This window comes from Epinephelus moara, chromosome 23 (genome assembly GCF_006386435.1).
Source record: "Epinephelus moara isolate mb chromosome 23, YSFRI_EMoa_1.0, whole genome shotgun sequence".
Taxonomy (NCBI): Eukaryota; Metazoa; Chordata; class Actinopteri; order Perciformes; family Serranidae; genus Epinephelus; species Epinephelus moara.
In genome coordinates, this window is record NC_065528.1 from 17,515,004 (window position 1) to 17,529,716 (window position 14,713).

General features: G+C 43.0%; 1 protein-coding gene across 1 annotated transcript in view; it reads right to left on the reverse strand.

Moving 5' to 3' along the window:
• Positions 1-14,713, reverse strand: part of LOC126385260 (synapsin-3-like) — a 135,951-nt gene that overhangs the window by 89,304 nt on the left and 31,934 nt on the right. Inside the window, exons 4-5 of the mRNA XM_050036871.1 lie at positions 1,989-2,145; positions 1-90 (exon numbers count right to left, since the gene is read on the reverse strand). Coding sequence (XP_049892828.1) covers positions 1-90; positions 1,989-2,145 — 247 coding nt within the window. The remainder of the gene's footprint in view (positions 91-1,988; positions 2,146-14,713) is intronic.

A 14,713-nucleotide genomic window follows, 5' to 3' on the forward strand; every position in this document is an offset into this window, starting at 1 on the left:
CATCTGCGTGTGGTTTGGATAGAAGGTTTGTTCATTCAGGGGGAATTTTTCAGGACCAAGAGAGTGGTAGAGCTTAATCATCTGAGAAAACTGCAAGAAGAAATAAACAAGACAGCCAGACGTCATTATTTAAGCAGTGGAGGACAGGAGAAGCTAAATAGAAATTAAACCTGTGTTCACAGCACATCATTCATAATGGCCCTGCTTATAAAACATGACCCAGTACAGTTAGTTACGACTCTGAACACCTGCTGCCCTTGAAGAAAAGAAATCTACTGTCAGATTCTGTTGCAGTTTTCCGTTCTTGTGGACCTACTTCCTCTTACCTGTCTTACCTACTTCAGTTAATGGGTCTGAACTTGTTGCATCCAGCTGTGGGTCAACATAACACTGTGGTTAGCTTGACACTGTAGCTGCATTGTATTCTGGGCAATTTTCTGCTTCGCTGGGTGCAGAAAGTAATTAAGCTGCTTTCACACAGTACCTCGCCGCCTGCAATCACTTCAATGAAGGGAGAGCAACAGAGGGGAAGTGGTTTTGAACACAGCCTTAGGGGTAGGAGGTGGTTGCTGCCCATGTGAATTGGCATAGATTTTGCTCTGGTGTGCAGAATCCACCATGTTGAACTTCTGGAGGTAGCTGCTTAACTTTGGCCAATCAAACAGAAGGGAGCAGGCATCGCAGAAGCAAGAAGTGGACAAGATGGAGGAGCTAATAATGCAGTTAATAATGCAGTATGCAGTTATACTCACGGCACCAAGCTAGTTTTCACTTCCATCACTGACGATCACCAAAACACCTGGCTGTCATCGCAGCCCCAGACCGTACCTATAGCACCCATATTTAAAAACACTTTGCTTTTCTGGGGAGTGCTCTTGCAGGTCGGCAGTTGTCAGGACGGTTCCCATGCAGCCGTGTGAAAGCAGCTTTACTCTGATTGTGAGGTCCAGTCAACAAAACCTGACATTTACTGTTGATGTTTTAGATCAACAGCAGGCTTAAATGTCCCATCAAAATTCCACCATTTTTTCAGCAAATACCTCTTTTTACGTTTGCCCTTGTACACCTTAACTGTAAGCTAATTTTAATTTCGAAGAGAATAATGTAAATACACTGAACACTTAGGGTTGGGTGATATGGCCAAAATCTTCTATCACTGCATATGTAGTTTTATATCAGATTAACGGTATGTATCATCTTGCAGTAATTGTTCTGTAAATTCAGTTAAGACATTGTTTCAAATAACCACACCGTACTACATCACATTTCATTATTTTCTTTTTTTAGATAGAACTCAACTAACAGAGCCGTTGCAGGAATTCCGTTGCAACATAACTTACGCAACATTGTACGTGGCGTCAATGTCACACGTCACATTGTAATTAATTGCTTATTCTGCCTATTCCAAATGCCTGCAGAGCACCTGCAAATATTAATATTGATAGATACTGATTTAATACAATTATAAAAGTTTGGGAACCAAAGGAACAGACTGATAGATAAACACTAAATTACCAATGACTTACTTATGTGTTACCTATTATTTAAACTTACTATTTCATTTTTCACTGAGCATCACAATCAACAGAAATTATCTTATCTTATCTTAAGTAAGTATGAGGTAAATGAGCTACAACTGGGAGACATGCATTCTTTCACCACATTATTAAAGTATGGGCTGTCTCTTGTGGAATGTACTTGCTCCTTTAAACCTGTGCTGTAAGTGACAAGACTGCAATTATGACCCCAGGCAGAGCCAAGCACTCACATGGTTTTCACTACAGTCTTGTATTTTGTTTTCTCTGAGTATACACTGAGTTATAATGTGTGGTAGTGGAGGCCACTGGCTCCACCGACTCCAGAGACAGGTGTTACAGCTCCCTTTAATAGTCCAAATAAATCAGTCGGAGGCAGCCGCCGAGGGAGGGACTCACGACACCTTTGTGTGGGTTAAAGTAGAGCAAAGAGAGCAGTTAAAGATTGCTTACCACCCAAGGTTTGCTGCAGAAGTTGTAGATGGAGAAGAGAGAATTGCTGCTTGGGACGCCGCCGAAATGCAGGCCGATCACAAGGTTCCTGAAATCCTCACCGGGGACCATGCTGTAGGCGTGCTGGCGAATCAGGACGAAGTCTGGCTTAAAGGACCTGCAGCAAGACAGACATGGATATGGGTTTGACATGGTTTGGGTTTTCAACTCTATAAGGTTCTGGGAGAGTGTAAACTGACTTTAAGGTCTTCTACGATAAAATGAAATATAGTTTAAAGATATGACGAAATAGGGACGAACTCAAAAGCACCAAGGATACATTTCTCGTCATCCGTGGATGGATGGCATGTAGTGGACCTGGGAAGGGCAAAGTCTATTTGTTGGTCCACCACTTTTGTTCAGGCTGAGGTACTGGATGGACTGCCATGAAATTTGGCACATATATTCATGTCCTTATCAGGATGGATTGTAATAACTTTGGTGATCCCCTGACTTTTCATCTAGTGACATCTGCAAAATTTATGACATTCCCATCAGCCTCAACTGTACTTTTTAGTGCTAATTAGCAAATGTTAGCATGCTGTCATGCTAAGCTACGATCATGAACATAGGAAGGCTTAACATCAGCAAGAAAGCATCGTCTTTATAGGCATGTTAGAATGCTCACGGTAGCATTCAGCTCAAAGCATCTCTGTGTCTGAATACAACCTCACAGAGTTGCTAGCTCAACTGTAGACTCACTTAACTCCTGGTTTTTGAGTCAAACATTTGTGGGGGAAGCTGTCATTCTAAGACCAAGGGCCCTATTTTACACCCAACACAAACGGTCATTGCTAGTTTCAGACCGACGCAGTTGTCATTGTTACAGCGGTCAGCTATGTTATGTAAGTACTTGCGTCCATTTGTGTGCCGGTGGGCTTGTGAGTCTTAAAATAAGGTGCGGTCATTGGAATTCTTGGCTCATTGCTATTTTGAAGCAACAGAAAGCTATTATGCCTTAAACCAGGGGTGTCAAACATACGGCCCAGGGGCCAGAACCGGCCCGCCAAAGGGTCCAGTCTGGCCCACTGGAAGACTTTGCACACCTAATAGTGATGCACTTGTGAAGGCTGAGAGGTGCCAGGTTTCAGGAGCACGTTAATCAGCAAATAGCTTTCTTTGTGTAAAATGCTGCTTCAGAGGCTTTTCCACCCCGATAAGAATACAGTTCTTTTCTTTCACATTAGCTTGGTGTGATGATGTTAAGATTATGACCACAGGAGTGGAAATATTTAGAAAAATGCGCATCTAATGACACTGAGTAGTACACTGACAGAATGTGGAAAAACAGAGAAATATTGTTGAAATTGCATTTATTCTTCTGAAAACATCACACGTTGTTCGTCATCCGAAGGTGTTTGTTATTTCTAGGATATTATGCAATGGTTTTACTGGTTCGGCCCACCTGTGATCAAATTGGACTGTATGTGGCCTGTCGAACTAAAATGAGTTCGACACCTCTGCCTCAGACCAAAAACAACCTGGTCGATAGTCAGAATGACACAGTATTTTGCTGCTATTTGAAGGGCACATTATTAAGGCAGTAAGATAGGTCTACATAGGCAGGTTCACAATGCATGTACACTCTGCTTGTTACACACACAGGGATGTGTGGATGGGTTACAGGTGGGTAAAATAACACAGCATCAGAAAATTATATTATATTCCCTAAAATGTGAACGTAGCAGAGAGCACAGAGGAGCTGCAGAGCTGCTGACCGACTTCCCATTATGAGAGACGCTGTCTGCATTTACACATGAGGAGCAGCATAACTTCACTGATTATTTCAGAAGCTAAAGGTTTAGTTCTACTTCCTTTGTAAAGTTTATCACTACAGTTTTTAGTTTTGCGGCTTATATGTCCCTCGTTATCTGCTGCAGTGAAATCAAAATCACTGGTTTCTCCAATTTGCCTAATCTGCAATATAGATAGCAGTGCACCAGGTGCAGGCACACCTGGCTTTTAAAAGGTAATGGGAGATGACACTCTCATTGGTTAAAATCATGGTAAGCCCCAAACACACCTATGATTAATTAAGGGACTAAATACAACCCCTTTGGCCCTTGCACTTTGGATGTGCTTAAATGCACCTGCACCGTCCACTGTAGACTGTTTAAATAGGGCTTTCTGTTGCAAGAGATGTGGCAAGCTGACGGAGGAGAGAAAATGCTCAGCAGTATTTGTTTGTGGTGCTACTGTCAACTTTAGATTTAAATAAACTGAAGGTTATCCACTCATTTTTGCAGGTTGTTGGTGCTCCTGAATATCCTGGAGTCTGTAAACTTCCAAAAGCATGAAATGTAATGCTGAAATCCTGAACTTTAAAGATAGGATCCGAACATCTGTCGATCATCTGGATGTGCTCTCACTTGTCCTGAGGATGGGCTCTTAGAACAGCTGATCATCATTTTCAGGCAGACATACATGGTGATAAATTTCCCTTTTTCCACAGGAGATTTTTTGAATGAAAGTTTCAGTGGAATCACCTTTCCTTTTCTAACTCTGACCCAACTGTGCTCAGGTCACACATCAACACCACGCTGCCTCCTCCCGGGCCGACAGCTCTGTCAGCACATTAACACACTGTATCTGGGCCCTTGTGTTTACAGTTGAGGGCTCCATTATTTCAGCGACTGTGTTGGGCTGAAGGGGTGAGGAAATGCTCCTCGGTGCACCTAATCTTTTTGGACCATCTATCCAATTAACACAGCCTAATCCTTCCTTTACAAACTGTTCTGGGAGCAGGGCCAAGCGACACATCAGGCACCTGGAAGCCTCATTTAAAGCAGCCAGCATTTCACATTAACACAGGATATTCACTTTGACTGCAGTCATGTTCTACCTATTAATGTTTTCAGCTTTCAATCAGGTATTGTGCAACTGTGCATGTTTCAGATTGCTGTCATCTACTGAACCATTTAAAAATATCTCATGCTGGCAAGCGTCTCACTGTAACATGCTTGTATTCTGATTCCTGTTGGTTTGATCACTTAAGTGTCTGTGATGTGGAGAGCTTTTTGCAAACATTTACCTGCATTTTCTATACTCCAAATCTCTTTTCCCAAACCGTAAAACTTATCTGAATCATGTACCATCAGTGATATGTGAATTGACTGTACAAAGTGTACATAGTCTTTGTTTTGCATGGTTATGGCTTTTCATACAGCTTTAAGACAGGATTGTCTTCGCCAATTTAGTGCTCCACACGTCAGTACCATACCTGATATGCACAACTAAACTATGTAGCGATCAATCAACCATTTTTTTGTCACATGAAATCATACAACTGTGAGATATGATCCCATCGGCCTCTCTTACATGTGCGTTGTAACTTAGTCCTTTTTGTGTCGTCTTACATTGTAGGCTGCGGCTTTTTAATTGTCCATGTTCCCAGATGGTTCTGGTAATCTATGGTTTCTGGTTGTGGAATGATTTAATTGCAGTTGTGGATAAAGTTGCTTCTGTTGTTTTACAAATTAAACCCACTACAGACTCAATGAGCTCACTGATGTTGTCAGTGACATCTACGGTGGTGTCCTGGAACGTGCTCTTGACTCTCGCTTCATCATTTACAACACTGGAAGCATGAGTTTATTTACATATCTTGACCTCTACAAGATGGCCGCATGGTGGCTCCTCCCAAATTCAGGCAGTGCCACTCTGCAGCCGCCTCTGAATGATGTATAACAGTGATCCAGTGTGCTTATCGACATTGTGGCACAGGGCGAGCAGGAATGGGACAGCACCTCACATTCCCATTGTCACACCATTCCTTTTTCACCATAAAGCAAATGCCTCCCCCCTTCTCTCACAAAAGTCTTCTGCTCTGTCGGATCAGTATATAGATAAATGTTAAATGGCACTGTCCGTGATTTAGCCATGTTCTGGTGAATAAAAGAATATTACAGTTCCTGATATCCTGTGGAAACTGGTGCTTGCTTGGAGGTCGTCCAGTTTATTATCCAATGCCTGTACAATGGCTAGCGGGGTGCTTGTCTGGCTGGTGGCTATCTTCATTATCTTTTTCTCAAAATTTACCAAAAATAACATTTGAAAACCTCAACATTGCCAGCTAGTAAGAGTCCCAGGAAGAGAGTTTACAGACGGGAAAGTTGATTTCTTCATCTTCATCTCAAACTTGCAGCAACACACTACCACAATCCAGTGCTGACCACAGAGAACACCACCAACACTTGCAAAATAGACACAAGAGCACTAAATTTAGACTCAAAGTGTTTAGGCCTACATCACTGACACATTTTACATGTAAAAAAATCAAGGTCTTTTAGATATGATTTTCAAGTGAGAACATAGTGTACAAGGATGTGAAGTCAAAATCCTGTCATTTAACAGAGAGTGCACTTTGAAACAATTGTTAAGTTAAAAAAAACAACAACGTATAAATTGCAAAGAGAACTAAAGCTGCATTAATTATGTTTTTAGTTAGTTGGTTATTTTGTCTGCCATTTGGTGATGAGCAGGTAGTGTAGTGTGGAGTTACTGCATTGAAATCAACTACCTGCTGCTGATCCCTCTCACATTACACAAAATCATTTGATCCACTGTTGATGATGAAAATATTAATAAGTGCAGCTTTAATTTGCAGACACTTGCACATCAACCATGCACAATAAAAACCTGTGCATATAAGCACAGGTACACACACACACACACACACACACGCAGGAGGTACGTGCTGCAGATTGGTGGGTGAAATTACAGCCAGGCCCTCAAACAGGCTCTGGGTCCTCAAGTGTTGCTTATGTTAGACAGCACGGACGGGACTGGAAGGATGACTGAGGAGTGATCTGGTCTCGGCGACAGAGCGACTACAGCTGTTCCTCCCTGCTGCTGCACTCAGCCACAGTGGCAGCAGACCAAAGGCTCTGCTATTTATACTGGATGGAGCTGTTTATTGAGGCTCCAGACCCAAACCAGACTCAACAGTTCATGTGAAACACAAGTTCCTGATAAATACATTGGCCGATTTGTGTAACGTGCTGTTTCTAGCAAACACCCCAAGTCAGAAGAGAACAACATTGTGGTTAGGAGGGTGCATGGGCTGAGACATCAACTTTAAGTAATAACCTTGAAGACTTTCATTTATATAAATGTCCGTTAAGTCATAAATGAGGTGTCAATGGCGATTGAGCTTCTGGCTCACTGATTAAAGTATTGCAATATTTATATATTTGCAGTATTATGAACTGGGCAGTGCCGCTTCTCGACTCTGGAGGCCCCTGGCAAAGAAGCATATTGAAGTGCCAATGGTTGTGCTGGTGACGGTTACACTGAACGTTGTATGTATGACAGTTACAGGTAGTTAGCTAACTGTCATAACTAAGGGTATCCAGCTGTCATACGGTAACTAGAAGGGGCCCCACTTAAAAGGTTTTCACTTAAGTGGTAGAATGGTGCCTTTTTGGCAAGTTTAAGGGGGTTTACTTGTCACAGCAAATTATGCCAATGTGCATGGCCATCTGGGGCCCCTTTTCCTAAATTGTTTTTAGGGGGGACCCAAACATTTGCTTGGTTTGCCTCTCCTGATGGTGGACCCCTGGAACTGGGTGTCAAAGGGCTGACATTTGATGAAAGAATATGGTATGAAGTTACTGCTAAAACGCAAACCAAACATTTCCTTCTGCTGCAGCTTTACATTAAAAGCATTTAACAGGCGAAACATGTTTTTCAGTGAGTTCAGCACTTCCAGCGATCGTTCATCAAAAATGTGTCTACAAAACAAGATAACTGTCATTTTCAGCATTTGTTGACAGCAGATTAGTACTTTGAAATATTGCAGGGAGGAACAGAACAGTCAAGAGCAGCCACAGTGAGCTGTTAAATGAAGAGCTGCAGGTGACAGGATGCACACCTCCAACTTCACACGGCAACCAACTTCTTTCACTGTGCCCTGCTAACCGCAGACTCATGCCAAAAACAGCATAAAATCGGATCCCTGCTTCTCATAGAATGATGGAAAAAGTCAATTATTGCCTGACTTTGTTATCAAAACAACAAGAGATTGTTTTACTGCCCACAGAACTGTGACCTGTAGTATTAACCACATTTGCTTTCAGATTGGCAACTCCAGGTGTCATCAAATCAACCAGGTATGAAATCTTTGAGATTTTGCCATTCTAAAAATACATCTATTAGCCTAAAACAAAATGTACTGCTGCATCCAAGAGGAGCAACCCACCTTTCAATCAGAAAACCATCCTGATCAGCTGAGTTGAATGTACTTGTGGATACAGGTCATTCCATTTCATTTTTGATTAAACTTCCAATTATTTTTTAAATTAATTAATTCATTGTTCTATAAGATGACAGAAAATAGTAGAAAATGCCCATCAGAACTTCCAAGAGTCCAAGGTGACATCTTTGGATTGTCTATTTTGTGCAGATGTACTTTGGTTCAGACAACCTTTCATCTCTTTTTATCTAATATGTTCCATTCACTACTGTTAGACAGCACAGGAAAACTGTTTTCTCTAAGTGATGCTAAGCGCAGGCATGCATAAAACCATACAGACTACACCTTTGTGCTTCCTCATTACCGCAGAAAGGCCAGATGCAGAAGACATTCAGCTCGGTGGGATGGCTTTCACCAGGCTACGGTTAATGGAGCCCGTGCCCTATAGCAGCAGAGCATTACTGAGGTTTGTCACCCATTAACTTTGTTTTTCTGTCTCTTCGCTCGGACTCGTTCTGCCGAATCAGGGCTCCCTGTGGGTCGTGGATTACACTAAAGCGGCACATTTATGCTTTACGATCCGAATCGCTTGGGCCCCACAGTCATCACTTCTCGGGCGATATGCTAATGCGCCCTTTGAATGGGTTATCGGTGGTGCAATAAAGGCTAATAACAGGCACTGATAGGGGGATAGCAGGGTTATAGATTAGGACATGAGGAGGGAATGGATCCACGTGGAATCATGAGCCAACTCATAACGCTTCAATAGTACACTGAGCAAGATAGGGACAGACGTGCTGGAAAAAATATCCATCTTAACAAGTGATTCTTGAAGGCAGGTCAAATAAACCTGTGAAAAGGGTAACATCATAGAAATGAAACTTCTTAAGAACAGGTTGACGCAAGTGTCTGAAAAGGAAACTGGACCCTATTTTCCCATGTTTTTGTGTCTTAGTGACTGATGGGAACAACATTTTTTTAAAAGACGTGAAACTGGCTGCAGTGTAATCTTCAGGGCAATAGTGCATTGTTAATGTACACCCGCTACAAGTACTTGTTTTTGCCACTGACAGGCTCAAGTTATTTTAGGTGTCTGACATCAAAATTGAAAGGATCGCTAGAGAGAAATAAAATGGTTTCTTCTTCGTGTTGCCTTGGTTTTGCTTTTCATTTTATTTTGTGTTGAGTATGCTGACAGACAGATGGCTAGCCGCATTAACATGCATAGTGGCCACTGCCCACCCATAGTGGCCACTGCCCACCCTTCGGTCAGTTAACCAGTGGCATGGCACCACGCCACTGGTTAGCTGACGTTAGGCTTAGCCACGTTGCACTGTGCACCATCCAGGTCGGGTGGGAGCTAGATAGTGGTGCTGCTTGTTGGTCAATTACCACCGGTAATGCCATCCTGTTGCTGTTGTAACATGGTGGCCACCCTCAGATTATCCCACAGTTTGTCCCATTGAGTAAGAGGCTTCATTTTGAGTCTTACAACCCCCCTTGAGCATTGTTTACTATGTTAGCACCACTAATACCCTTTTTCCATTGTCACTCTTGGCCGCACCGAGTAAAGCCCTGCTGTGCCCATTTGTGTTTCCATTGTCAGTTTAGACACACTGTGCCACGCCAAGCCGTGCCAGAGATGGACCTTCTCAGGAATAGGTCCAAAAGCAAGGCCGCCCTCGAGTGACGTCTTCCCTACCGCTGCCAACCCCCAGTGGGCACTCTGCTTTGAAACATCATCACTCAAGACAGGCCATCATCAGTTTAAGACACACCTTCGAGAAGGTAGCCCTGTTGTAATAGAAATGGCAATCCCTGCTATGCTGCCCAAACCAAACCAACCCATGACTGTCAAAATGGGGTACAACTGTGCTGACACTGCTAACAGAACCAACAGTGATAAGAGGCAACACTGCTCAAGGAGTGTTTTACAGCCCAAAATTTAACCACTTACTCCTGGGAGGAGACTGGAGAGTGGGCACAATGTTTCCACAGTAACGCTGTTGGGTAGGGACGTCAATACTAGCGGTAATCGCTGAATGAGTAGTGCCTCTAGCTAGCTCCCACCAGGTCTGGCTGGTGCGCAGTACAGTAAACTCAAGAGTAGCAAAATTAACCTATAAAACAGACATGCATAACCTGTCAAAAATATTACCAGCAGTTAAGCACTTACTGATCAACTGCTGACATCCCTAGCACATAATGAAGAGTGATAGGGAAAGGCAGGTAATGCTCAAAGCACCAACCTCTCTACTCTACTCTTATCTGTCCGGTTATAATAACACTGCAAGCCTAACGGTTGTACAAGACCATTATAAAATATAATGTACAGGAATGCCAACAGGATGTTTTCATCAGCATTGCTAGAGCAGAAAACTATTCAAACCCAGGACAATATGCTGCCATTTTGTTCTCCAGATATATTTATCAGACAGAATCTCTGACCTTCTAATTGGCTCCACAGGGATGTCTAAATTGCGGGGAACATTTGTCTTTATACTGTACCAGCCCTGTGCCTGGCTCAAAGGCTGGTAAGGGCCTTATCTTCCTCTCATCAGTCTGTCTCTCAACGATAAGGATAATCGGGGTAGAACTTGGCGGGAATGCCACAAATGTCAAACAGTACATACTGAGGATCAGCACAACACTTGCACACAATGGTGCATTGTGCCAAACTGGCTCTCCGTCATCGGAGGGAAATGCACCTTAGAGAGGAAAATCTGTGCTTTCCAGTTACGAGGAGAGACACTATGGTGGAAAAAACCCTTCTACATAGTGTCACTAAAATAATATGTGGGATTATTCCAAAAATAACTCATTTTAGGATGTAAAAAACAAAAGTTCAACATTTTGGGAAATAAGCTTTTTGTAGACTCTCAGAACTCACTGAAAGAAAGCAAACAAATGTATTTCCCAAAGTGTTTCTACAGTAAAAGCTCTTTTAAAGATGACAGTTTGTAAAGTACTCCAGTAAACTGCCACAGAGACTGGATTTTAGTGAATCTAGTTTTATCTCAATAGAGCTCTCGCTCACTGTGGCAACTTTACTTTTGTCTTTCAGGCCAAAATCCAAAGCAATTACATTGATCATCTACACATGAGAAGGATTGCCTTTTGGCAGCAGTGTAGCAGAGCACTCTTACTTGTATGTAAGAAAATGTTTAGTCCTGTCAAACATTAAACAAAGACACTACCTTTGGGGTTTACTCTAATACTTACATTGGCGCTCCGCTAATGAAAACTTTGTATGTTTTTGTCAAATGATAAACATCATCAATCAGAAACGACTGGAGAGTTCCCTTACCTCCCCTCTGTACACTTAATTCAATTTAGTGAAAATCAACATTTTTGTTTATTTTAATTGGCGGATCGAGATCCACTTGGCTGACAGTGGGGAACAAATTGAAATGTTTGAGCGAGGTTTGATCAAAGGTGAACTGAGTGAGTTTTGGAAAAGCACTCTTCAACTGAAAAAGGGAAACTGTCCTCCCTCAAAGAGCACCACCATCGGTTGTTTAAGCAGCTTATCGTGACCGATATTAACTTTTATTGTAGGTGGCAGTGACCTTTTGTGGCCTTAGTAAGGTCGTGGCAAGATGGTAACCCTAGATTTGCGTAACTCTTACAAGCCACTTCAAAATATTTCTCTCGCTGTTGTATGGTGTGACAACACCGTGGTTACGGTCTGGTTAGGTTTCGAACCAAAAGGCCCTTGGTTAGAGTAGAGAGAGATAATGGTTTGGGTTAAAATGATCACTTGAAACAGGGAACATGAAAACTTGTGTTAGTTTTCCTGAATCTGTAGTTACCATGTAACCACGACCGTGCAGTAATTATGACAGGAGCAAAGCAGAAAGTAAGGTGATGTGGTATAAAGAGTGATAAAGTCCACTTACTAAGCCTGGGTATTGTTTAAAAAATTACAATACCTGTACCAGTACCCTTAAAGTGATACCGACAGAGTACTCCTTCAATACCCATAATGTGAATGGAGTGGCATGTTGTATAGCCATCATTTCAAATGTTTTGGTGGCATCTTGGCAAACTAAGCTGCCAATTATGTAAAAAAAAAAAAAAAACTGAGCTGAACATCCCTACCCCACAGACTGTACGGGTTGTAGCTGCTGTTGCAGGAGTGCGAGCTCTGTGCTGGGGACAGTTGTGAGAGTCCGCCTGACCACACACATTGTCAGGATCAACTGTTAGCATCATCTGGCTTACATTACCTACCAGTTATTAGCTTGTTCAACAACAGATTTGAGCTATTTTGGTGTAAATGTGAAATTTGATGGGACCGTTTAATTTATTGGTGTAGGATGTTTGCCACTTCTGCTCTGTTAGCTCGTGCTAATCACTCAGATGTTAAACTGTTCGCCCTGGAGGACAGCAACTCTAGAGAGACACGGCAGCAACACAAAGTTTGCTGATCTTGCATATCTTAAAAGGTATCAAGTACCAATACTCAGCCCTATGGCATGTGGAGGCGTTTGGGTGGTGGATGGGTCAAACAAACACAGGACTTTCACCCAGGAGACAGCTGTTCATGTCCCGTGCGAAACCCAAAGTCAACACTGAGTTATTCTAAGTCATGTATGTAAGTAAAGTCACGGCTCATACTTAACATTACGTCGTCCCTGTCACGTCATGGCCCATAGCATAAAGTACGTAACCAAACTATTATTCTTTTCCGCGACCAACCACACCGGTGGGGGGGGTCAATGGTATATACATAACACCGCTTTCAAGAATTCCTTTTCTTTTTAAAGGTTATTATGTTTTACTCAATAAAAAGTTTGGCCGTTCTTTGATTGTGTTTTTATCTAGAACTGTACACATAGAAAGTCCAAAGAACCCTGATGAACTCTTCATCTCCAGCGTCAAACTCTTCATCCTCTATGTGTACAGTAACTCCCTGTAGCCTAGCATCATGCTGTGGTCCCCTGGCCTGGATCTAGGACTCCCTGTGGTTGTGGCTGTGGCTCCAGGCCCGATGGCTCCAGAGAGAGCTGGCAGTGGCTCAGATCCTGGGCGGTGGCCCGGTCAGGGCTGCCAAAGCTCTGGATCGCCTCCAGCTGCAATCGCGCTCCAGGGTTCATCTCCACACCAGACTGAACGCAGCGTAGGACATGTAGAAAAACAAAGGACGCACGCCAACAACTAAAACACCTCTAAAATCCAAACGGGAGAGCGTGTTGCTTAGCCATATCTACTAGTAAAACAATTACAGAATGTTTAGTTGTTTAACAGTGACTGTGTCAGGGATTTGTGGAAGAGTCCCTTGGGAGGCAGATGGAATGAGGAAAGGAGCTGCAAGAGCGATAGAGCACCAAATGACCTCTGGCAGAAGGGGAAATGAGTGTTGTTAGGAGTTTGAGTGAATTAGCAGGGCCATTTGTATTCATGGCTATATTACAAAAGCAGGGATGGTGAAGTGGGTCCCTGTATGCTTTCATTACAGTCACAGCGCTCCTAAAGGAAACCACCCTCAGGCCTCTTAAAGCCATGTCTGAACTCAGCGGCGTGTCTGTGAGTAGGATTTATTTGCTTGGTAACAAGATGAACCTGTCTGAGGTATTAGGTGTTGAGGCCGCTCCCGGCAGACAGTTCCTTCGCTGATTAAAATGGGCTTTCACATGGGTCAAGGGAAGGGGGGTTAAGTCTTGTTATTGTGTGTGTGTGTGTGTGTGTGTATGAATGATCTCTGTGTGGTCTAAGCAGTAAATCGTCACCTGAGGTAACCAAAGGAGGACAGTCTTGTTATATGTTCTCGGATAGGAAAGCAAAGAAACAAGGCCCCGTCTAACTGAAACCGGTAGCTTTCAGGACAGAAAATGAAATAGAAGGAGGGAAAAAAGAGAAATCAGACAAGGATCTGCTAACGTAATCGGGCTGAATCCCTCCCTCCACCTGTGGGGTAGAGAACGGCAAGGAATGTGACACGGCCAAGGCAAAGGCTGGGAAGCACACACATGTAATTCAATGTATTGTTGCAGCCAGTGACTGTATAAAGATGGACGACCTGTTTCCACTCCCTCCCACTGTACAAAAACGAAGCTAAAATATCCCGGATATGGCTACAGCCATCTTGCCCTGGTGACGTAATTCGAGGCCAAAGTCTGTGCGTTAGCAATGCCCACTTTGTTGACCAATCGCAAGCAGCACCATTGATCGCAAGCACACCGACTGATACACAGCTGTCAATCATGACGTCAAACCCCCTTTTTATAGCATCAAATAACGAATTAAAACTAAATTCATCTGAAAAATGAACACTTGAGCATACATCAGCATAATAAGAGCGACCTTAAATGTCAGAAACCATCTTTGAATTTTTAGTTTGCCCCATCTGCAAACATAAAGGGGTGGGGCTTATGACCTTTACTGCAGCCAGCCACCAGGGGGCGAATGAGATGTTTTAGCTTCGCAGTCAATGGTTAAAACAAATTTAAATCAAGTCAGCTGCCAGCAGCAGTGGCCGCAGATTCCGTGT